The sequence below is a fragment of the Colletes gigas genome, unplaced genomic scaffold, assembly GCF_013123115.1.
Source record: "Colletes gigas isolate AHSC1104 unplaced genomic scaffold, ASM1312311v1 Colletes_gigas_Sc00005, whole genome shotgun sequence".
Lineage (NCBI taxonomy): Eukaryota > Metazoa > Arthropoda > Insecta > Hymenoptera > Colletidae > Colletes > Colletes gigas.
In genome coordinates this window covers 4,637,435-4,661,036 of record NW_025106634.1, presented here as the reverse complement: position 1 = coordinate 4,661,036, position 23,602 = coordinate 4,637,435, and the positions used below count along the sequence as shown (strand labels likewise).

General features: G+C 48.2%; 1 protein-coding gene across 8 annotated transcripts in view; it reads left to right on the top strand.

Moving 5' to 3' along the window:
* The first annotated feature begins 7,328 nt into the window (after positions 1–7,328).
* Positions 7,329–23,602, top strand: part of LOC122395425 (ankyrin repeat domain-containing protein SOWAHB) — a 138,098-nt gene continuing 121,824 nt past the window's right edge. For 7 of the 8 annotated variants that reach the window (XR_006258976.1, XR_006258974.1, XR_006258975.1 and 4 more), the window contains exons 1-4: positions 7,329–7,485; positions 7,659–7,720; positions 8,244–8,633; positions 9,988–10,137. Coding sequence is in view for 5 of the 8 variants with exons in the window: in XM_043392988.1 (XP_043248923.1) it covers positions 7,359–7,485; positions 7,659–7,720; positions 8,244–8,633; positions 9,988–10,137 (729 nt within the window). In the remaining 3 variants the exon portion in view is untranslated. The remainder of the gene's footprint in view (positions 7,486–7,658; positions 7,721–8,243; positions 8,634–9,987; positions 10,138–23,602) is intronic. The other variant, XM_043392990.1, reaches the window with a different exon arrangement.

The window sequence follows — 23,602 nt, the reverse complement described above, 5'->3', positions numbered from 1 at the left end:
GAACCTTGTCCACTCGTCTTCCTTTCTCTACGCGTGTGCCTCGGCCTGGTGGATTTTTTCCTCCTCCGTTATGGCGAATAAAGTCATTAAATCAGTGTTCCTCAAGTGGGGAGCGCGACCACCAGCGGGGAGGAGCCATGTTGGGAACCGAGGGAGGCACGAAAGAAAAGTTTCAGCGTAAAAAGATGTAACTCGAATATCTCTTTCTATCAGCCAAAGAGTTCGATCGATCAAGAAACAGGATAAAATTTGGAGACCACCACATAAATAAGATAAATTCGATTCGTTCTCACGAACACGTGTTTACTACGTCGGGTGTTCGTTTCCAAGATGGTATACAACCGTGAAAACTGTTACTCAGAGAATTACTGCTCCTGTCGGATATTGCCAGCCGTAAGTTCAGAGTCGTGTTCGTATTTTGAGTCCCATTGTTTGCCAAACTTGATCGTTGAAACGTATGTGCTTTATGCTCGTAAGGCTATGTTCCCATATACGCGGCGCACGATGCAGAACACGATTCAGGCGCGCTTCCAACGCCCCGAAAACGTATCCTTTCTAACTTTTTCACGGACAATGATTCTTACAAGCGACACGAGCGTAACAGAATGTCCCATCGAACTATCGAATCGTTCTCGTACTTTTGATAGAAGAAAGTCACCCTAGATACCTTTTCTTTCGCTTCCAAACGATTCTAGCCTTCGTGTACGTAATTTTATTTTGGCAAATAAACAGTCGGATAGATAAATGAACGTCTCGGACGACCGCTCGAATAAGACTCCTTCTCGTGTTCGAGTGCCTCGAGGCGATTCTCTGCGCCCTTGTCGGGTCAGAGCGAACACCAAAACACTGCCGCACGCTGCGCGACTCGTATCATTGTAAACGTATCCTCGGGAAATGTAAACGACGATGCGCCCCTCGCGTTAGAGGACGGATCGTCTATATTTCATTGGCGCTGGTGGAATCGAACGCGATCGATACCGATTCGAGCCGTAAATCTTCGATCGGGAATTAACACCTTTCCCCGGGACGCGGACGATCGGTCGGTCCTGGGTCGAACATGTATCGCGTTACTTATCGCAATTACCGCAATTCTCCATTTCCTTGAATCGATCTGTCGACAAGGGGACCGGGACCGATAGCGCGTTGGCGCCGATAAACGATCGTTATCCTCCATCTGGCTGCCCTTACCTTTCGCGTATACCTCCCGATAATCGACGACGACGTGGGCGGCGTGGCGGCCTCTCTGGGACGACGTGGACCTCGTGCGCGAACTTACAAAGGGCGCTCGTGGACAAACGCTCTCCTCTCTCTCGCCGATCTGGATGTTCCTTTCCGCATGAACGGAACTGTCGCCGATGTCTGCCCCATCTCCGACCACGCGGAGATTCATCGCCAGCGCTGCAACAACGATAATATCGTTCGAAAACGTAAGATCGAACGAGGCGAGATAAGATTTAGTTTTTAACGAGATTTGCAAAATCCACGAATCAAGTTTGTCGCCAAGCAAAACTGCTTGCTTCCGGATTTTTACAGCCAAGCGTTTCCAAGAACGTCGCGGTTGCGCAACGGTACGTAAACGCGCGCGAAAAGTTAATAATATTTGTCACCCTCGGGCGCTATTTACGTCCACTGTGTATACTTCGTAACGATATTGTGCGGAGATCGTGCAACGCGCGAAATATTCCAGCGGCCAGATTAGAGGTCTGTCAGGCGTCTAACGTTATTACACGTTGTCGGCGTGTTTTGCAATTTTTTCACGCGACAAATTGCAAGATACTTGCCAGGAACGACACGCGATAGACGCAGCGCGAAACGAGTGGCCTCGACTCGTTTAATTTGAAAATACGTATCGATACTCGAAACGAACACGAACTCTGAAGGGTCGTGACGCTTGCTACCCTCTTACTATATCGAAACTGTTCTCGCCCTTTCATCGTGTCATCGTCCTAGCCCGAGTTAGCGACACGGTGGGAGGATTTGCTATATTTAGCATCCCGCTTTTCGCCATTCGAGATCCGAGGGAGTGTGTCGGGGACGGTGGCACGAACAAAATGTTGAACAGAGTCCTCGCGAGCTTACAAACCGACGTTGCATTTAACGCGATGTCCGATGTGCACGCTTCTATCGTTTCCGTGCACTTTTCTCGTGCTCGCGAGCTACGGGTAACTCGCTCCGGCGTGTATCGAGGTGCTTACAAGCGTCGAGAGCGAACGCGTGGACACGGGAGCGGTCGAACCAAGGGTTGGAATGCGATATGAATGCGTTAATGCGTCGTCACTGACAGCGACACGAATCGTTGATAATTTTTTTTCTTCCCCTTTTCGTATCTCGACGTTCCGTTGCCAGTCTCCGTCTTACCAACCCCATTTTAACGGCGAGAACGGGTCGCAACTTACCCATTCAATTTTGTATTCGAATCTTGGATATTAAAATCCAAAATGACGTTAGCTTTCTTTCGTTTCCAATGTTCGCACTGTTGATAGCGAAGGATAATAGAAAGACGAGAATTTCAAGAGTTTCAAAGCTACCACCTTGATATTCATAGCTGATTCGTATTCTCGTACCGTCGGATGTTGTTCGAACGAACAAAGACTTTTACATGTAGACACAAAAGGAGTCTGGAGATGGTCAAGTACACGTATCATTCTCGATGCACTCGCTACAATGCCGATGGAATTTAATTTGGCTCGATTCTAAAAGTTTGTTTACGTTTGGTTGTTGGCTAACGCACCGTTGCGTTTAAAAATATAGTCTGATTTAAAAGAAACGGTGAATCATTACGGTACAGCCTAATAATTTGACCCTCGTGGTTTACGACGACCGGCATACCTGGCTTAAAACGCTACTAATAGTCGCCACTTGGCAGTCGCTATTATCACGCGGACACACTTCGAAATAGCACGGCCTGCCACATCGACGTCAAAGATTGATCGCACCAGACTGTCGACATTCTCGCGGAGCGTCGTTCCGCCGATAAAAGTAGCTACCGTTTAATCGAATTCGGACGAAACGAGCCCTTCGCCACGTTGTCTATTTTAAAATGCCACGTTTATGTCCGCGGGGAACGGAAAAATGAAAAGCAGAATTCGATCGATGGACCGAGACGTCTGGCGGTTTTGAAATTTCAAGGTCAACGTTAGAAAAAGAGTCGCAGTAAGAGCATGGTACTCAGAGGGTGGTTAGGAATCGGAAATAGCCGAGCAAATAGATTTCAATTTCCATCGGTGCGTGTATTCTTTCCAAAGTGAAAGAGAGGGGGGGGGGGGGTAGAGAAAAAATAGTGAGCTATTAGCCGCGCCAAGGTATACTTTGCTCTTTTCATGGGCCTCTAGCCACCAACGACAACGCGACTCTGGTAGAGTGTTGGTCGAGCCCTCGACTTTGTATGCACGGAAAGCCGCTTTGCGACGTCAACGAAGGGGACACGCGCTCCGGGTTGGATACCAGCCATGATAATATGTAATGCCTGTATAGACTCGAGTCCTTCGATCGCGAATCTTTGAAGTCCGAACTGGCTCTCCGTCGGCATTATCCGACGCTAAAAATCACCGGACAAAACTATGAGAAAGCCAAACACGCGGCGGAGCTCATACTCCGCGACCAGACTCGGCCAGTCCTTATTCATTCTCCCCCTTTTTTTTTCTCTCTTTTTCTTTCTTCTTTTTTACGGTACGCGGAACGAGCGTATATACGGGCGAGCACCTGTGGCCACTTTAAACGATGCCGTGGTAAACGGTAGTCAGGATAGATTGAACGGTCCGATAGGGTTTTAGCTCTCTTCTTTTGCCGTGAGGATCGGGACTCGCGCGCTTTTAACCCCTCGACTCATTAGAGCCCATAACTCTGTTCAGCGAAACGTTTTACGTGCGCTGCCGTGTAACGCGGCCACCGAAGGAGGAAGCACGACCAGTTATACTATATTTTAACATGCGACGCGCATCCCTCATGTTTTCGAAGGGAATTTATTCTCAATCGGAATGAGAACTCGTTAGCGGTATACATTAATCGCGATAAGTCGCTGCCTCGAAGACGATTTAGCTCAGACGTTCGGCGTATACGTATATAAGACGGACGGGTAATTGTGCCTGAACGTTCGCGAAGTGTCATTTCCTTTTTTTCCTACCGATTGCCCTTCCCCGGGGGCCGTTTTTAGGGACTGAAATTACGAGTTCGACTAGGAACGCTCGAGGGCTCGTTGCGCATTATTGCAGTTTTTCGTCCGGACCTCCCACTGTCCTTCTAACGAGACCACCGAAGGTACGGCTACTAAAAACCGCGCAAGAAACCCGCCAAAGTACGGCCTTTATACGGGACGTTTTATATCGTAGTCGATTCGATTGAGCACAGTCGCTCCAATTATGGGCGAATATATAAGTGGATCTTGTCGGACACGCGCTACCATTGCGACCCCTTTATATGGATGAAACGATAGCGCGCGAAAGTCCGTCAACGGGGTTCAGATCCGATTTACTGTTACACGCCGGCGTTGCTTACCATCCGTGGAGAGGACAGCATGATCTAGATGCCGTTTTTTGCCGGCGACGGTGCGACGCGAGCGTATTTGCGCCTCCGCGTCGCATGCCTTGGGGGTCGTGCGTGCGAACGAGCCTTCTCGATGCTCGGGAATCCTTTCGGCAAAAACCCAGGCGGCGCTAACCACTCTCGCCATTTATCCCAAGATGCACTACGGGGATCGCGACTCGCAGGAAACTCCTATCCCTGAAACAGAAAACCGAACGTAGAAATATTTTTCCTTGGGAAACGAACTCGAAGCCATGCGTCAAATAATTCGCTAAAGTCGATTCACATCGATGCAACAACGAAATCTCTTGATAAATTATTTATGTGCATCTTTTATTTCCTGCCCTCGTAATTAAAGTGTACGTTACGGTAGTTCTTTTCGCCATATCCTTTCGTATCGTAGGTTTATTATGGTTCACAATTACATAGTTTTTAATTTCGCTCATAGATAGGAATCGCTCCGTGATTCCCGCCCCTTGGATCCAACCTGGAGGAAATTAGCTATTCAGCGTTGCTGTTGCAATTTTGGAGCAACGACCCGAGCACTCGCGTCACGATAACCACGCGTTTTGAATATGAAACTACTAAAAATCTCGCGACATTTTGTTAATAGACTTCCCCCTCGCTTTTGTGGGTCAGCCCGGTGACCGAAGGCGAGAGAAGCTGGGTGAAAGCATACGTTGCATAATGAATTCCCGTACACGGTATCGCGTGTACAATGAAAAAAAAAAGCATAGCCCCGGTGCATTGTCCAAGAATTAATTAAAATGGCGCGAGAACAAACGGCCACGAAAGTCGACGAGGAAAAGAAGCTCGCGGCTCTCCTCGGAATCCCAGCGGCGACATATCACTGGGCGGTAGATCACACGGGGCTCTTTTGCAGTCTTGCACCGGGCGGATAAAGCGCTGCAGCGGCTGCAGGCTGGCGCATCTTTTACGTATGCACGAGCATAAGCATAACGCAGGGGAACATGGGTAGATGATATCGTGGATGCACCTACGGGGCCACGGGGCGTCGACGCGATTCCTTTGTCCTCGTTCCTGGCCGCTCGTTCTTCTTGCTGCAACCGCTTCGCCCCCGGACGACCTCTTGGTGCACATTTTGTTCGCGGAAATACCGCGGCCAATCTCGTGCATCAATCCCGCCGGGTTTGGAATTGTATCAAAAGAAACACACTGCGCGGCGGCTACCGCGCTCGAACAGATTACCATCTCATCTATACGAGAGATGGTTGATACTCTTGTTCGCGTTCAACGTTCTTTTCTTTTTTTTCGTTCTTTCCCTTCCCACCCCTCTTACAGAGACACAAGTATCCACACGGCTGTGAGTTGTAATTATTTTAATCGACGCGATCTTTGACCGCGAAACACGCTTTGATTTCGCGGCTGCAACTTTCGGGGATTAATCGGGGGGAGGCCCGTTAGGAACGTGTGAATCGCGAATCGCGAGCGAAACGTTTGACCGTTGCTGTTCCGAAGCAGGTCGGGCTCGATCATTACTCGTCGTTTCATTAGAATATCTTCGATAAAAGGGGTTTAATTATAAAGGCAACCTGGACTCTTCCTGTACGCCGACACGCACATATACGGGCACAGAGGTGCGTGCTGCACGCACGTTCGCCCTTCTTACGTTCTCCTTTCCTCTTTCGTACCTAGCCTACATTTTTCACCACCGCGGCCGATTAATAACACCGTTTTCTCCATTACTAAACATTGTTAAGAAGAGCTGGTTCTTAATATAGCACGATTATCTAGATAATCGTACACGAGATTATAAATATTATGCAAATCATGTAGTTCCTCCCAGCTCGTACGCGTACACGGCGAAGTAGCGCGATTAAATCAACGCTGTTCAAACATTTAACCGCGTCATTTGATTTCGAATTAAACAGCCATTTTTCTCCTTTAACGTCTCGGGACGATGATATGCAAAAATAATCGCGCGGCGGGATTATTTTTTACGTGCATCGACGACGATATGGAGACGGTATTTCGAATAACGAAATTTTAAAAAACTGTTATTTTGCACGCGCTGCGTTAATATCCGCGGGAACACTTAAATCTGGGAGTTTAAAGCCACGGGTCCGCGATGCGCGATTATTCGCATTAGCCCGCGCGACGGCCACGTTGGCCGGATGTTCGCGTCGATGGAATATAACGCGTCAGGACAGCTAAAAGGTTTTGCGAATCGTCTATTTGCGCGAGCAAATCAAATATCAGGCTCGATCGTCGCGCGCCCAACACGCGCAACGTTCGGAGAAGTGAAAACTCGCTATTCGCGTCGCGGCTGTTTTCATGTGCGCCGGGCGACGTGGGATGCGAGCTAACAGTTGGATCGCGCGATACACGTACCGCTGCGTCTACATCACAATTATAATGCAATATAATTGAGTCGTATTATGTGTTATGCATGAGGAGTAACGATTGCACCCGTTACTAATGATGTTAACAATTTTTCTTGCCGACGCAATGTGATTACAGCTCGTTAGTATATTATTAAGAAAGAAATTACAGGTTGCATACGTGTATGCGTTTTCACGCATACGTAATCTTTATTTGCATTTTTAAGCAGCAATTAGGAACGTCGTCGACTTGCTGCGAAAGTTTTTTCGTCATATCGCCTCGTAAAGTATAATAGTACCGGTAGTCATAATGCCATTCAAATGCCAAGAAACTATTTAGGTTAGTTGCGTTCGTTTAATAAAGCCGAGGTTTAGTTTCACCGACTACGAAACTCTCGATTCATTGTTGTACGAACCGGCGCAGTGGTCTTTATTATCGACTGCATCGAACTGCAGCCGCTCCGTGGCGCTGGTGTGTCGGTCAGTAGTGACAAGATGGCGACGCCCAGCGAGCTGTCTCTCGAGGAGATTCGCAAATATTTGTTGGAAAACGGTGGCACTGCCCGCAATCACGACGTGGTGAAGTATTTCAAGAAGTTCCTGACGGATCCCGAGACGCGAGGTACGTCCAAATTCCTCTACACGACGCGACAGGCTAACTGTCTTGTTTCGTCGAGGTGTGACCTCAAAGTAACACGGTGTGCTGTGTGTAAACACAGGACAGAGTTAATACTTGTCACACCCGGCGTCGAATATAACGGCAGTCAGTGAACAGTGCACAAATTCACGTTACAGTCGAAGCACGGAATCGGTTCAAGGAGTATGTAAACACCCTGGCCACTATAAAGAACGAAGAGGTGCGTCATCGAGTATCAATTCCCTTCCGCCTTGACAGGAGCGACTTGTTGCGCGCCGTGCGACGTTGCCGGTTTTACGAATGTCTCGCGCGGCAGACGGAAAAATTAATGCTATCTAGGAAAGTCTCTTTATTCGTCAGTGTGTCCTATTTTAACTTTCAAGCGTAGATATCTCGAAAAATATAGGTTATGTGAACAAATTTTTTCGGGATACGTAACCTCGAAGATTAAAATAGGTTATACCGTATATTTTTATAACCTTTTCCATCCATAAACGATCGAACATTCCACGCGTTTGTAAATAGCTTTATCCGCGTATAAGCATGTGTAAAATTCGAAATTTGTTGAACTGACCTTTAAGCATGCAGCTAACGCCAATTAAGAGGTTTGTTCGCGCAAGCGTGGTACGGAACTTTTCTTCCAAGGCGCGATAACTTCGCAAACTACGGTAGTTGTCAAGACCGGTCGTGTCGCTCCGATCGTTCGTCGAAGTGTAACATTCCGAGTGAAACTGTTCGCACAGGGGGAAAAGTATTTGGTTCTGAAGAAGAAGTACCGACAAACTCCTCTTGAGCTTTCGTCCCAGGAACAAATGGGATCACCTATCGCCACTCCAGACATTGCTACCCCGGTTTCTCCTCTACGAGCTCCTCCGCCGTACAGACCGCCTCCTCCTGCGCCTCTCAGCCCAACGGCGAGTAATGCAAGTACGGTTTGCGAGGAATCGTGTTCGAATTTCGCCCGCGATGGGGCTGCTATCGATGCACAGAAAAATGACGTTGACCATGTCGAGACCGGATTTTCAACGTCCTCACCTCCCGTACCACCGCGCCGTAAAAGTCAAGATAAGATCAAGATCGAGAATAAGGAGAACGTCGACAGGAACAGGGGAGGATCCGAGGCGGTTATCAAGGTTAGTTTTTCCCCGCACGTACTAACGTAGTCGCAAAGAAAGCGTGAAATCTTATCGGCATTCTGGCGCGAAAAAAGGGGGGAACCGCGTAGATGTCGCTAATTGCTGGGGTATCGATGATTACACGTTCGTAAGTGAGTCGGCTAATATCGTACGTAGAATACGTTTCGACTGGAAAGAAAGGTTAGAAACGCGAAAAAATATTTCGAGTTTTAATATTAATACCGTTCACCTCGTATTTTTATATCGTGGTGTGTGATTTTGACTGTTACTCATCGTTCAGTGACCTCACTGGTTAGGCTATTGTGCGTACGACAATGCGTAAATGCCCGATAGAATTCCACGTTTCTTTCTTGTTTCAGCACGCTATGTAGTATTTTGTCCATAGATTCCCGGTTGTGGTTATACACGCGATTAGAGTGTGCAAATGATAAACTGGTGAAACACGTATTCGCTTTATCGCGTAGTTACTTGTGACCAGATAATTTCGGCGTTATTGCGCAATATTGTTGCGTGTATGTACATGGTATGGTTATGTTGAAAGGTGTTCATGGTTACAGTAAACGTCACTTAAGCGGCTATAATAGCGAACGTAGTACACGAAACCGGTGTTCCTCATCCTGTATCCTACTGTTCTGTTAAAAATGCACGTTTTATGTGTAACGTTCTTCCCGTTGCGTGATCTATTTTGCGAAAACGATTCGTCGTTTAGAGTCACAATGCGGCCACCAGTAGTGGAAACGTACTTTTTTAGCGAGTCAGTTTAAGTTAGGTTCCGATAAGCTATTCACGACACGAGTTCAATTTTTCTCAAATTTTAATACAGGACCCTTTATACCTCGCGTGATTGCCAACTTCGAAATTTCTGTAATTGTTCACATTGTGATATTAAGTAGATACACTATCACTGATTGTTTGCTGAACCTCGCCATTTTGTTTTTACACGACGAATAAAGGATCAGTTACGTAGTTTTCGAAATCGAATCAAGTTACTGCAGCGTTTCTCGTGATATCTCGTCGAAACCTACGATAGGAGCGAGGAACTCGCTAAAGAAGCGTCGTTTCGCCTCTGGTCTCCACCTTGGCATGCTTGCACGGCACACGATCGACTCCCTGTACACTGCCTCGCTTTAATTAGAAGCACGAAAGTATGCCATAGTTAGCGAGCACCCTCCGTTTTCTGTTCTGTCGTACCTCCCAAGATATCCACGGTTCGCGAATGGTTTCTAGTCAGCCTTTCTGTCGCTGTGTGTTGTCGTTGCTTCTACGTTTAATCAGTAGTTGGACGTAGTCGCGAGCATATTAAACCTGGTCCTGTTGAGAATTCGGCAATGCGAGAATATTAAACGTGCAGGAAGATGAGGCTGTCGCGGCGAATCCGGGCTCGACCGAGCAATTAAGCTTCCGCGAGCGGATGCAACGCTTCAACCGGATGGCTAGCGAAACCGATCTCCAAGGCAGGCCTAACGGCACTATCACGCCCACTAAAAAGCGATCAGACAAGGTAACCGATAACTCCTTCTCTCTAATATGTTTCTGTTTCGTTACTGAACGTTTGCACGCTTTCACCGAGACGCTGGGTTTGTTTCTCACGTCATTGCACCGGCGGGTTTCACGATTATTGTTTCGTCCCGATCGTCCACGGAATCATGCCTCGTAACCTATTCAGTTTCATTGACTAACAAATCCGCGGCGGCCATTATTTCGCGAATACATTCCGCGGCGAGGTGCGCCTCCGTAACCGCCTAATCGCGATCTGTAATCGATGGCTAGCACGAAATAATGGAGTCTGACGATTGCAAAATACACGAGAGTATAATCCTTGGGTCGAACAAAGTCATTTTGTAAATATTTCGAAATATTCCTTGTCGAAGACGGAGTTTGCTTGATCAATTCTTTATTCGATTATTGTACAATGTGTGTGTTTTTTTTTATGTTGGAATTTCATGATTTATATATTTGCGTATTGACGTTGCACCTTAGTTTTTCTTTTTGAGTACTGATTGACGTTTTATTAGTAGATCTTAGCGACTCCATAATGAAATAGACGTAAGAAGTTTTTGACGTAGTACTGTAAATAATTCTAGTGTAAGGATACATTTATATCGAACACCGATCGAATCATTAATTATAAGCTCGCCCCATTTACGAAATAACACGTAGGTACTCCTAGCTAAGTGTAATTCACTTGTCTCGTTCAAGCAGTTCGTTAAGAAAACACAAAAGCGTACAACCAGGTTTTCCCAACGCACTGACATTCTGCGTCTCGTATAAAATATCGACAAATTACTTGGCTCTAACAGAAAGCTTGTACTATCCGGCCGTGATCTTCACGCGTGTGTAATTCATGTGGGAACACGCGTAAAGGAGCTCCTTATCTATAAATAAGTATATTTTACTTCCCCGCGATAACCATCGACTAATAACACGAGGAGTTTTTAAACGTTTTGCCTTCGAATCATATCCACCATCTACGAGACGCATCGAGCTTGGCACTGTGAGTTATGGTTGATTCCCACTAGCGCTCAGGGGATGCTCGCGCTCGAACGACGGACTTCTTCTTCTGTTCGTTGCATTTTTATATCTATCCTTTCATTTCTATTGTCTAGTCAACGGGGACCTGATTTCAGCAAATACAAAATTTTCTACTCATTTTTTGTATTCACTTTCGTTCCAAGGAGTCATACATCTCGTTTCCTAAATTTCAGATACCATTGCATTATTACTAATAGATATTCTGCATCTGTTGAATTTTTCAATGTATCTTTCGAAAATTTCAGAGGTCAGATTAGCAATCTTTTGTAATCTTTTCCTTTAGTACTATGTACAATCCCCTATTTCCCCGTAAAATAAATATTTAATAAGTACACAATGGGAACTATCGTGCTTATATGGTACCGCAACGAACGTGCCAAATTTCGTAACTTCCCTGTTAGTTTGTTTGTTGTATTAGGTTGACCCGGCTATCGGGGGGGAATGAGCAGGAGATGAGGGCTCGATATATCGAATAATCCACGCGCGAGGATACGCATCCTTTAGCGAGGAAGGGACGCGGCGCGTACAGGTCCGACTGCCCATCTTGCATACCGAATAGACTACTAAGAATCCTTTTCTCGTATCCTTTACACGCGCGCCACCCCTCGCCACATGGCTCCGTCGCCGTTTCTTTTCTCTCCGTCGGTCTCCGTTGCTCTCTCTTGTCTCCTCTGTCGTTGTTCGTGCGCCGTTTATCGCGGCGAGCAATATTCATCGCATTTGAATATCCTGCGGGCGGTATCTCGCGTACCGATCAGGATGTTGCGCCGATGTTGCCGTAAATCATAATTAGCCGCGCCTGAAAATTAAAAGTGGAGGAGGCGAGGAGGGAGTGGAGGAGTTCCTTTCCGCCGCAAAGCCTGCGCGGGCACGTCGCTCGTCCTTTACGCGGCCGATTCTCCATCATCGTACCGATATGTTTATCGTGCCGAACGATTAAAAGGACCGGCCACGCGGAACCCCGCGCGGGAATCGGAAGGAAGGAGCGCCCTACGTGTTCGCCTCGCTCGAACGCTGCCCGGCTTACCGGCGAACGCTGTTCTTTTTATTACACAACTTATGTTCCCCGGTTACAACAACGTTTCATAATATCCTGCCCTCTCGACGATTCTTCCAGATCTTCGCGATCGAATGGCCTGCATATTTCTTAAACTGTTCACTGTTTTCCGCTTCGCCTCGAAAAGCGTGTGACAATGTCCACCGGAAACGCGAGACCGGTACGTTCGGTCGCGAAGGAGCTGCTCACGGGTGGCGCGTGGGTTTCACCGTGATTGTTTATTATTCACGGGCCATCGTCTATTTGTGACGGTGTCCGCCTTTCATGTACGAATTCGACGGGGCGGTTGTTAATTTTTGTTAGAGCGTGAATAAGGGTTTCGGGGCACGCCGGGAGAATCCTCTCGCCTCCGGACATCCTGTAATCTCCTGGGAGCTGGGAGGTAGGGCCCTCACCGACTTGTCGGAGCTTTCTTTGCCCGTAATTATCATGCACCGTGGCCACGGCATTCCGCCCCTCGCATCCCTAATGACCCTTTCGTCTAGCGTTGTGTCGCGTGCCGCGGTCGTTCGCCGTCCGATCGCCACGTCAACACGTTTCACGTAATTTTCCGGCGTGCTTTCTTCGAAAGGCTCGTTATGGGTCATTGAATGCACAACAGTTACGTGCCGACGAAAGCTTATGTTAGCCGTGACGCTGACAATTACAGACGAGACTCCGCGATCGTGATCGGCGTCCCTTCGACGATACTCCCTCGCTTCGACCACAATTTCTTTTGCTTGTTACGCGATTATTAGCACAAAATTACGTAAATGTAAATACAGCTCGTTTCCCCTTGAGAAAGCGAATTATTTTTATTTATTTATTTGTTTGGCGGGTAAACACCCTTCATGGAAAAGTGAAAAGATGGAAAGTTGAAACGAAGTTTCAATAGTGCTTAAAAATATTCAAAGATCCAATTATACTGCCCCAACGCCAAGAAACGTCCATTTAACCGTAAAATCCGATTATTTAGGGGATGTCGTATTTAGGGACAATTTGCAGGATTCCAAAGAAAAAGGGAAATTATTTCGAAGCGTTTCGAGTCCCGCGTTAACGAAAGGAAATATTAAAACGATGCCACGAAGTTAATGCGGTTATTCGTAGTCATCGCACTTCGGGGCTACGGACCTCGCTCGTTTTTATGTAAATACGTTGGAAATGTGGGTGGTAAAGAATACTATTAAGAGTTGTATCTTCGTGAGAATTTTCGTAATCGTATGTATATTTCTCACCGTTTCCACGAAAACGGCTTTCGATGCGACGGCGTGCTCCGAAAACTGTTACCACCGTGAGCCTCGTCGTGCTTTTCCGAACTCCTCGACTTCCTTCTATGTTGTCCCTGACGATCCGTCTAGGCGAGCAGCGATCCAAATTATAGCTTTTTATATTTGACAATTTTTTTACACCATAAGTGTTTGATGAAATTTTTCATCACTTTCAACACACTGGGTCTTTCGACCACCCCTGGGAAGACATTTCTGGCCACACAGTATATTTTCGGTCAAGAATTTTTTTCTCTAAACTACGTAGGATTTCGGGGGTGAAATTCGCCCACCTACTCGAATTTTTTTCTTGAAAATGTGTAAGATTTCGGGGGTATGTCTATTCACCAAAAATGATTGTAATGGACCCCTGCAACTAAAAATAATTTTCTTATGACGATTTAAAATTTTTTAGTTTCGTCGAAAAATTTGTCCACTTATTGAATTGTTTTCTCGTAACTAATTTGATTTTCTGTGAATGATTTGATATTTTTTAATAACTTTCAAATATCACTTCTTGTTTTACTATTTTACATGAGTGTCCCCCAAAATTATTCCCATTTAAACAATTGTAAATTTGCAAGTGCACTTATAAAACCCTGCAAAATTTCCCTCTACGATTTTGCTCTTCTTATGCCAGGGACATACGTATTTACGTCGCTCATTCCAAAGTTTCGCTCCCGGGACAGAGGGAATCGCGGCACAGTTGTTAGAATCGTCCTTAATAAGGCCCAAGGTTTAATTATTAAACAACTTTCCCATCCCTTTTTTCGCCACGGCGGTGTTTCAGCGCGCATGTTAACGCGCGAACGCCGAGGGCGTCTTCCGCGATACGCCTAACAAGAAACCCGCTTTTACTTCGACACCTCGAGGACGCGTTCTAATTAGGATCACGCGTGTTCGCCTCTTCTACGGGGCGAGTCTTGTCGGGTAGTTCCTCCTTTCCGCATGGCGGGCGAAAGAGAAAGGCAGAGGGTGGCTAGAGATACTCATCGTAAAGGCACCTAACACGGCCATGCCGAACTTGGAATTTCTCTCGTATAGTTCCGCATACATTAGGGACCCTTGGTGAAACTTGCCAGGGTAGTTTGCCTCCTGGCGAAAGGAGGCGAGGTCGTCGAGAGGGCTGAGGCGCGCCGTGCTGAAGGACGAGAGCAACGGGCGTAGGGGTGAGTTCGAGGGTGTAAACCGCACAAAGTAATCTTACAGAATGTATATGCAAAGAGGTTCACCGGGCGGAACGACGGCTAGAGGAGGGGCGGGGAAGGAGAGGGGGAGGTGGGGGAGGGCACAGCTTGCATGATCCCATCCGCGACAACACCGACAAGACACCCCCAGAGGCAAACTTACCTCATAGTTCGAAGACTCTTCGACCTTTGTTCCGCCGTCGTCGTCCTCCGGATGGTTTTTATCCTGTTTTCTTTCGCGAATTTAATCAATAAGCGAGACGCGAAATATATCGAACAGGCTACACGGTTTTGCACTGAGGGTCGATACGAGTTAACCGCTCGTTCCACCGATTCTTTCGACAGGGGTTACCGGTTTGTCGACGCCGCGGATGAGAAACGTTTGTCGTTCAGTTTCTTTTCGCGTTTTCGAACCGGGCTCGGTTCCCGTTCCCCTTCGCTCGAAAAATCGTGACTTTCTCGACGAGCCACTAAACGGCTCTAAAGCGTAATAACGGCCATCCTTCACGGCCCGCGTAATATCGAGTATCCATCAAGGAACGCGCGAAGGTGCTTAAATTGAATCCACGAGCCGACGGACGCTCGTTCCCCGGAATGATTTGTTGGCGGACCGATCCGCCGTGACGGTTCGTTCTATGATAATCAAATACCGGGCAAAGTTTAATAACCGGTCCCCGCGGTAATTACAGGCCGCCGCGTTACCGTTCGCCGGGGCTAATAATTTATTGCCCGTTATGTTAACAAGAATATCGAGATCGGCAGGCGCGATGATGCGCGACCCAATTCCCCTGGCGCCATCGGGGCACGGGACAAATTTACGCATAGGCCTCGGAGATACACGGTCGCACCAATATAAACAGGCTTGTCTACAGGAGTAGTTAGCACCTACTGTTCCCGTGTAGCACTGCTAGATACGCCTAACAGGTCCGCCGACGTTTATTCCGGCCTATTACGAGTTAATCTTGGAAGCGTACACACACCGCGCATTATCATTTAAATTGGTGCCGTTATACACGCGCATTAAATTTGTTTGCTTAACAGTCGTGTCGACCCGCCCTCGCTTACGCGGGAATTCTTTATGCCTTCGCGCCGCAGTCGACTACGATGGAGAAACGACACTGGAAACGGGCCTATTGTTCCGTTCGAAACGATTTGCCGCGAATCGGAATCAGATCTGAACTTTTTCCGTCTGTAAATTGCCTGGTGCTGTCTGTCCTGAGAGTCTGGGAACCTTTAGACGTTGGGAATCCCTCGCTAACGTTCGCTGGCTAGGTTCGCGACGCGAACATTATCGCGGGAGGCACTGGGAAATTGTCGATCGCTGTTTTAATTAGATGTAGGTTCTAAAACCATTTGGAAGTCAAAGTTTAACACTTAAGTGGACCCTCGATCTCAACTGAATTATTTTACTTAATGCTGATCTTTACCAAATTGGTAAATGGACATCTTCGTTGAAATAATGCGCATTGTGACAGTATGTCGCCACAACGATGCGATTTTAGCTAGGTACTTGGTTTTGTTCGTGTTTCCCCTATTATGCGGAGGGCAGCAGCCCAAATAAATTCACTTAAGGGTTAACGTTGCATGCAGCGAACAAAACTTGCTCCACTTTCGAATTTTTCACGAAAGAAAGACTCGATAGATTCTTCTGTTTAGTACGATTGAATTTTTACGTTTTGCCTCGCACACCTGTGGCGCCCCGAATGGCGAGGAACGATAGTTTCGCGTAGCGTCGCGCTCGACTATTCCTCATCGGTTTCTTCGTCGTGTGGTTTCATCGGGCCTCGTGACCGTCAGGATTAATGAACCCCGGTGGACTACCGGCGAGCGAAATGACTTTCTTCACAGTCGAGGACCGTACCAAATAAATCAGATTGCCTGATTTCTTTCGTTTCGTATGCGCCATTCACCGAGGACTACCTTCGTCCGCGGGAGTCCGTCTCCCGTAGTGACAGCCGGAGAGTACGTCGAAAACTGATTGTGACCGTCACGATAGCGAACGAGGCTCCACCCTTCCGGGTCACCGTCGTTCTTGGTGGTCCGATCGTGGGACATTCTTTCCACCGTCTATCTTCCGTAGACGGATTGTAGGAATCAACCGATGCAAATTATTATTTAATAGCTCCCATCGCTGATAACTGTACTTTGCGTCTCTTGCCCATGGACTCTAGCGAAACTATATATTCGAACTCCAAAAATGTTTCTTTCGACAAAACGAAGCAAACAATCGCGAGGGGGATACCAGCAATCGTGCTCGCGTTGCCAAAGAAACGGTATAGAGTTGTAATTCATTCCCGTCCCGGCGATCTTGCCGTTCAGTTTTTCGTAGCGAAAAAGGAGGATCGTGAATTCGTTACAAAGTTTCGAGTCACCCCTTGTCGCGGTCGGGAGTGTCCGTACAAATGGTTGTCAGTAGATCGAAGGGAGGCGTAGTTCTTACACGACATTAGCCGCAGATAACGGCAGATACTGTCTCCAATCCTGAAACGCACGGCAGGAGCGTAGGTATCTTCTTACTGATCGACCGGATGAAACCCGGGGAATGACCGATCGAGCGATGGCATTCCTTTCTGGTTGGAAGGCAGTACATGGATGAAGACGCGTAATTTGTTATCGGCACTGTAGAATGCATTCCACGGGGCCAAAGATCGTCGCGCGAGATCGTCTCCGCGTGCACCGAAACCGCATGAATATTTTTTCCGACCCGCGTACACCTAGAATATTCATATTACCTTTATCTAGTTCATCGATCGTTCTTGTACTGTCAGTCACCTCTATTAGCGTGACGTTGATACGCACTTTTCAAATTGAATACATGAAAATTAATAAGCATCCGGTTCCGTTCCACCGTCCTGTTTACTATAAATTAGCCGCGAACACGCAATAATTATTTCTCGGCGCGCTTTCGTTGCCCTTCGGGATCCGGCGAGTCTTCAGGATCACGCCGGAGAACGGACCACCTAGTAATCGTTACGCCACAGAGTGTATCGCCGATCTAGTTGTACAACACGCCCGACGAGGGATTTTATTTCATTACTCGATTCATATATTACACTTCCTACTAAATGAATCATATTTTTATAGAAATTCAACGTTCAGATTTATCGCTAAACATAAACTATAACTGTGTACCGTTTACCATATTATAGATTTTACCGTAAATAATGGGTTGAGATAGCTCGTTAAATATATTTTTCATGGTTCGAAGCGTTTATAACTTGTAATCGGAACAAACGTGTACCAAAATGGCGTCCATTCGACTAGATCGGGGATCCCTGTCGTCGAGTTTCGTTCGCCTATCGACGATTAGGTCCAGGTTGGAAACGTTTCTCCGGAAGGAGCGTGTCCGTAGGAAGATAATAACGTCTCTTTCATCGTTGACGCGGGGAAACCGATACCCGGGGTAGCTCTTTGGTTCTCTGTCCCTGTCTCCGATCCCTCGACGACTCCGTACAACATTCCTTGGCCGGTCTTCCTTTCGACCGATACAAGGACGATATCGTCCGATGCGAATCTCGCTCCGTCGCGAGGATAATCTTCCGTTAAACGGTCGTGCGTCGGTGTCCGTGAGGGCCTAAGTCCGTACTTTATGCTAGGCGGTGGTAAGCCAGGAGTGCGCGTTATCAGGGATCTGAGTCGCGCAGTGAGCGGCTATTTGTATTCATAAGTCCGCGGGAGGCCGGCGCTCGCTCCCTGGGCCCGAGTCCCTGGCTCCGTCCTGGCTTCCACAAGGTCCAACGCCGTTCCCCAGGGATATATCCGACCGTCACCGGGCACCGCCGCGCCGGTGTGCACCGGAGAAAATGGAAGACGATGGAGGGAGAAGAAGAAGAGGGCCACGTCATTCAACCGAAGCGCCCTTCGCGACGGACATCTTGGAACGGTGGTTCTCGTACGTGTGGAGGTACGTGGAGGTCCTACGCTCGCCGCTACGTATGCCCGAGTGTCGGAGAATGTGACCAGTCATCGAGTTATTTAATTTTTCGAGGCACCCCCGTCGCGCATGTTTGCTCAGCCCCGCTGTGAGCACAAATTACCTCGCGACCGAATCACCTCCAGCGAAATATTCGGTCCTCGTCCTCGGTCTGCTCCTCCCCACGTGGCCGCTGCCAATGGCGAACTGCCATTCATGTCGATCACACTTCCTGTCTGTGTTCTTCCCGCGGTACCCGGGGACCGTCCTCGCCAAAAACCACACCGATCGCGCCCTCTTTCCTACACGCGTCGCTCCGAAGTCCTGCTTTAACCCTTTGCCAGTTCCATATAGAACTTTTAAATTACTTTGACAAACCCTTGAAATTATACCCACAATCTGCCATGGAACTATCTAGATTTATTTTCTTTAGCATCTAATCTTGAGAATTACTTTGTTTAGCCCCAAAGTGTTAAATTACGCAGTAGAAACGTGACTGGTTTTATCGTTCGTGTTCTCGAACCGTACTTTTGATTTATGCGAGAAAAAAAATAAATTATTCGAACCTGTTACACGAGAGACCCCCCTTAATATCACGGTCGTGATTATCGTCCTCCGGCTCTTGTTCTTAACTGGCGTTGACCAATATTGGTCGTTAGCTGGGGTATACAGTTCCGGTGCCAACAGCGCAGGGGAGTTCCTAGGTACTTGTACAAACATTGACCGCGACCAGCGCACAGTTTAACTTTGGCGATTGGACAGGAGCTCGAGCTTTCTGATACTGCTAGGGACACCCTTTGACGTTTGTGATAATTGATTGCGCGATCTTCAAACTTGGAATTAGGTCGTGGACTCGTCTTTTCACCCCTGTGTTGTCTTTTCATTTTAAAAATAAAGTACGCAAACGGATCGGTATGAGAAACGTCTGTAAACAAAGAAAAATTCTCGCTCTCACGGTTGGACGAGGCCCGGTGACGATCGTAACGAAGGAAATCGTTCGTTAGACGATTGGTCCGGTGTTTTCTTAATTAGCCACGGACGCGTTGAGCATACAACGCTCTCGGGGTTCATTCCCCGCAATCGTGGGGGTGTTGCAGCACCGGCTGACCCCCTTACGTCCGGAGGACACGAGACCAAAACGGACATGGCCGCGTCCCCCGACGTGGTCTAGGCGCGTATATATACGGTCAGCCCACCTCGCTATCTATATGCTAATCCATTGAGATGGTACCCGCAGATTACACCTCGGAATTAGCCCAGAGACTGGGGTATCAGGGCCGCACAGACAGCCCGGGCTCTGCCTATACGTACCTTTATCCCACCTTCTACACGTAACCCGTCCCGTCGAGCGCCTGCTCTCGCCCTGCACTTACAAGCCCGTCTGTATAGACTTACATACGTACACAGCCAACCGCCAGGCACACGTACAGGTGTACAGCGTACCTGGTGGAACCGTGGACGCGCGTTTGGCGTAGGGCCTCGGTGACTCGGCACTTCCAGTTCGTTAGCCCGTGTTAATAACGTTAAAGAGGATGCGATAAACTCGTTAGGAGACGAAACCGCGCGGAGGATGGCTAAGCCCCGGTCCCCACGACCGGAGGACGCTTCTTTCGTCGCTCGTAGGAAGACCTGTTCCTTCGAGAAACCCAGCTAACCCCGTTGACCAGATTCTATTTAACCATTATAACGTTACACTGCAATAGACAGCCATCTTTACGCGAACGTGGAATTTTGAAATGAGGTCGGCTTGTCACAGATACTGAGATCAACATTTAAAGTGAACATTTCTATCTAGGATTAGTTTAACCGTCCTATCTAAAATTGGGTATAATTCGAATAATGGCGATCATGATCGACGATCGAGAAGAGGAGCGGTAAACGATCCTCGGGGTGGGGGCTATTTTTCATATTGAAATACGAAGGGGATCGTTCGGGGGCCGCGTTCGACAAGGCTAGCACCGAACGATTACACGACGCCGAGAGAAATTCGGCATAGAGACGATTATTAGTTCAGCCGCCGGTGCTGTGAGTAATTCATAACCGGTGCCTCGTATTTTCGCGGACGGCACGTCGAATTTGGTCCGGATGGAGAACATGGAGCATCGACGCTGCTCTGCTCTCTCACCCCCTCGATCCCAGCCGCCCTCCGTTGACAGGATTATATTCGTACGTACCTATCGTGTTCCTCGGTGTACCTCGGTCCCGCAATACGCGTCGCGCGATCATATTCCCGTCGACTAATAAATTTACCATGGTACTAGAGCGCACGGCCATCGTACGACTGTCGTCGGTCGATTGCCCCGTTGGCGATGTCAACTGTTTCGAGCACCTACTGCAACGACAATCGACCCTCGTTACACCCCTACAAAGACCCAGATATCCACGAGACCTTCAACTTTCACCCTCCAAAAAGAAAGATACATTCTTGCATTTCTTCCTGCAAAATTGCTCGTATACCATTTTAATTTCACATTTGCTATCGATCGTAGTATCGGAAGAACGCATCGAAGTCGTTTTCATCGCGGATTACGAGTACACGGGAATTCATCGCAAAAAGAATGTTTTCAAATTACGCTGTTCGTTCTCTGGGGGCGATTTTGGTGAGCAGCCAAAGGGGATTCCCCCGTACGAACAAGCCCTGGGTATCTAGCAGCTAGGGTAAAGCCAGCCCCGCGTGATTCTCCCATTCCGCGCGTCCAGTTCTAACAGCGGTCCGCACTTCGGGTCCGCGAGTTTCGTCCGAGTCCGGGCTAAACCTTGGATTATGATCCCCGACGATAGTGGCCGATGGAAATGGCGTTAGGTAGGTGGGCGCGGAGCTAGGTAGGCATTATGGTGGTCGTTGGGAGGCGTCGCCGAACCGAACGCTGAATCACCCAGCGAGAGTTTTCCTGTCAGCGGCAGTACGGCCGCCGCCATCCGACGAAGCCCCGTGGAATTGCCTCGTACGGCCACGAAATGAATGCGCGAACGCCCATTAGGGGAATAAATCAGGCCAACGTTATCCGCAGTGTCGCATAATCGATCTCGCGCGCGCCCGCTAATCCGGGCCTAATCGTTCGTCCTGCGCCGCGACGAGCCGCGTCGGCACAGAAAACTTCGACGGTGCTCGTTAGGGAACGGACGCGGAGAACTGTGGAATGGCGCGGGACGGATGATCTATAGTTAATACGATAACGCGCGCGTGCGTTTATCCGCTCCAATCGATTCCCCAGGTCGTTCCGCGTAAGAAATCATTGGGGCACCATGTGCAAAAAGTCAATATTTCGTGAGATATTACACATTTTTACTGAATCGTTTGTGCACCTCACCGGAAGACGTTCGAACACGCATCGTTTCTTAATGTTTCTCGTAATAGAATTAAACTGCTCACTGCCTCCTGCAGAAATGATCGCGAGTACACTATATCTTTGAGGTAACCTCATGAAAAAAAGTAAATGATTCGGATCTGGTTGGCAGTGTACTATGCGTTGCAAGCTATATCTCGCGAAATATTGATTTTTTGAACATGCTGCCCCAACGATTTTTTACGCAGAACGACCTGGGGAATCGATACGTGTAAAAAAAAATATGCATCTACGTTTCCAAAAAATGCAAAAACTAAAGTCCCAGAGAAATAGACGCTATTATAGCGTCGGACCGTGGTATTCGTACGTTTAACGGAAGAGAACGTATCGTCCTTATTAAATTAAGTGGGACGATAAATCGTTTACCGCAGATGGCACGGGATACCGCATGGCTAATCCATGGGTTTCGATAATTGCCCAAACTGTCGGTAATCTTTTAAGTGGTTTCCGCAAACAGCCGAGCGTATTAATAGTCGAACGCCGGCGGACATTAACGGGCGCATTAAACAGATATCCAGCTTTAATTCGCGAAATCGATCCTCCTTCCCGGCCGCGCTGGCTTTACGTCCGACGCGCGGCCGGGGATAAATTCAAGGGTGCGGCGAGTCGCGAAAATGTTTGGTTAGCATTCGGCTTATTGGCCGGCGAATGTTCGTGCTCTGTTAGGCATGTATGGATGGCCCCCAGGTTATAATAAAGCTAATTCTGCGGTGCTCTTGAGGCAGCTCGTGCCGCAACATGTTTTGCCTCTCGTCCCGCCCCCCATCCCCCTCCCACCACCGACTCCTTTTGCCGTTTCACCGATATATTCGACCCTCCCGACTCTTCACCTCCTGACCGCTGTTTCTCCCCTCCCCCCTACCTCCCCCTCTTTCACCCGGGCTTCTTCCGCGCGCTGGAACAACCGAATATATTTATACACCCCCTTCGGAGGGTAGCACACGTCCGTTTATTAAAACGCTTCCACCCTGACGAGCTCGTTCCGCCTCCGCGTGTATCTTTCTATCTCCGTTCTCGCGTCCTTCGCCATTGTCCGTAGAAGAGGAGCACGCCAACGCGTGGCTCTCGATTTAATTAGAGGGCTCTCGAATCGGGTAGAAGCGTCTCGCGACGCGACGCGTTTGTAGCCGTTTATCGAACCCCGTAGGACTGTTCTTTTGTTCGCGCCAAGGGGGATGAGATAATAGACGCGGGAAACCCGTGGAACTCCGGGAGTCGAGAGCCTTTGACGCCGATTCATTCGTGAAGTTCTCGCGAACGCTGTCGCGCGGAAAGTTTTAAGTGCGTGTCCGGATCGCGGAAAGTTTCCGATACCCGCGCGCGTATCCGATCGCGGAGTCAACGGGACGCGCGTATTTGCCTGGAAATCCCCGGTGGCGAGATTGAACGTAATTGTAACGGTACGAGTTAAAAATTGGCCCCGAGATAATATCTTAGAGGCGTTTTACGCGCAGCGTGAAGTCTCGAAATTCGTGGAACGACCCGTACAGCCCTGACAGGCGCCGTGTTACGATCGATTAAACGAACTGTCCAGACGGAGGGTTTAACGACGCCGTTGCATTAATTAATTCCCGGTGATCTCAATTAAAATATTAATTACGGAGAAACAGTGACCCGCTGACGGGACCAGGCGTCGATGAGGATGGACCTGTCTTCCTCGTTCCTTTCGATCTCTGCCCGCGAACG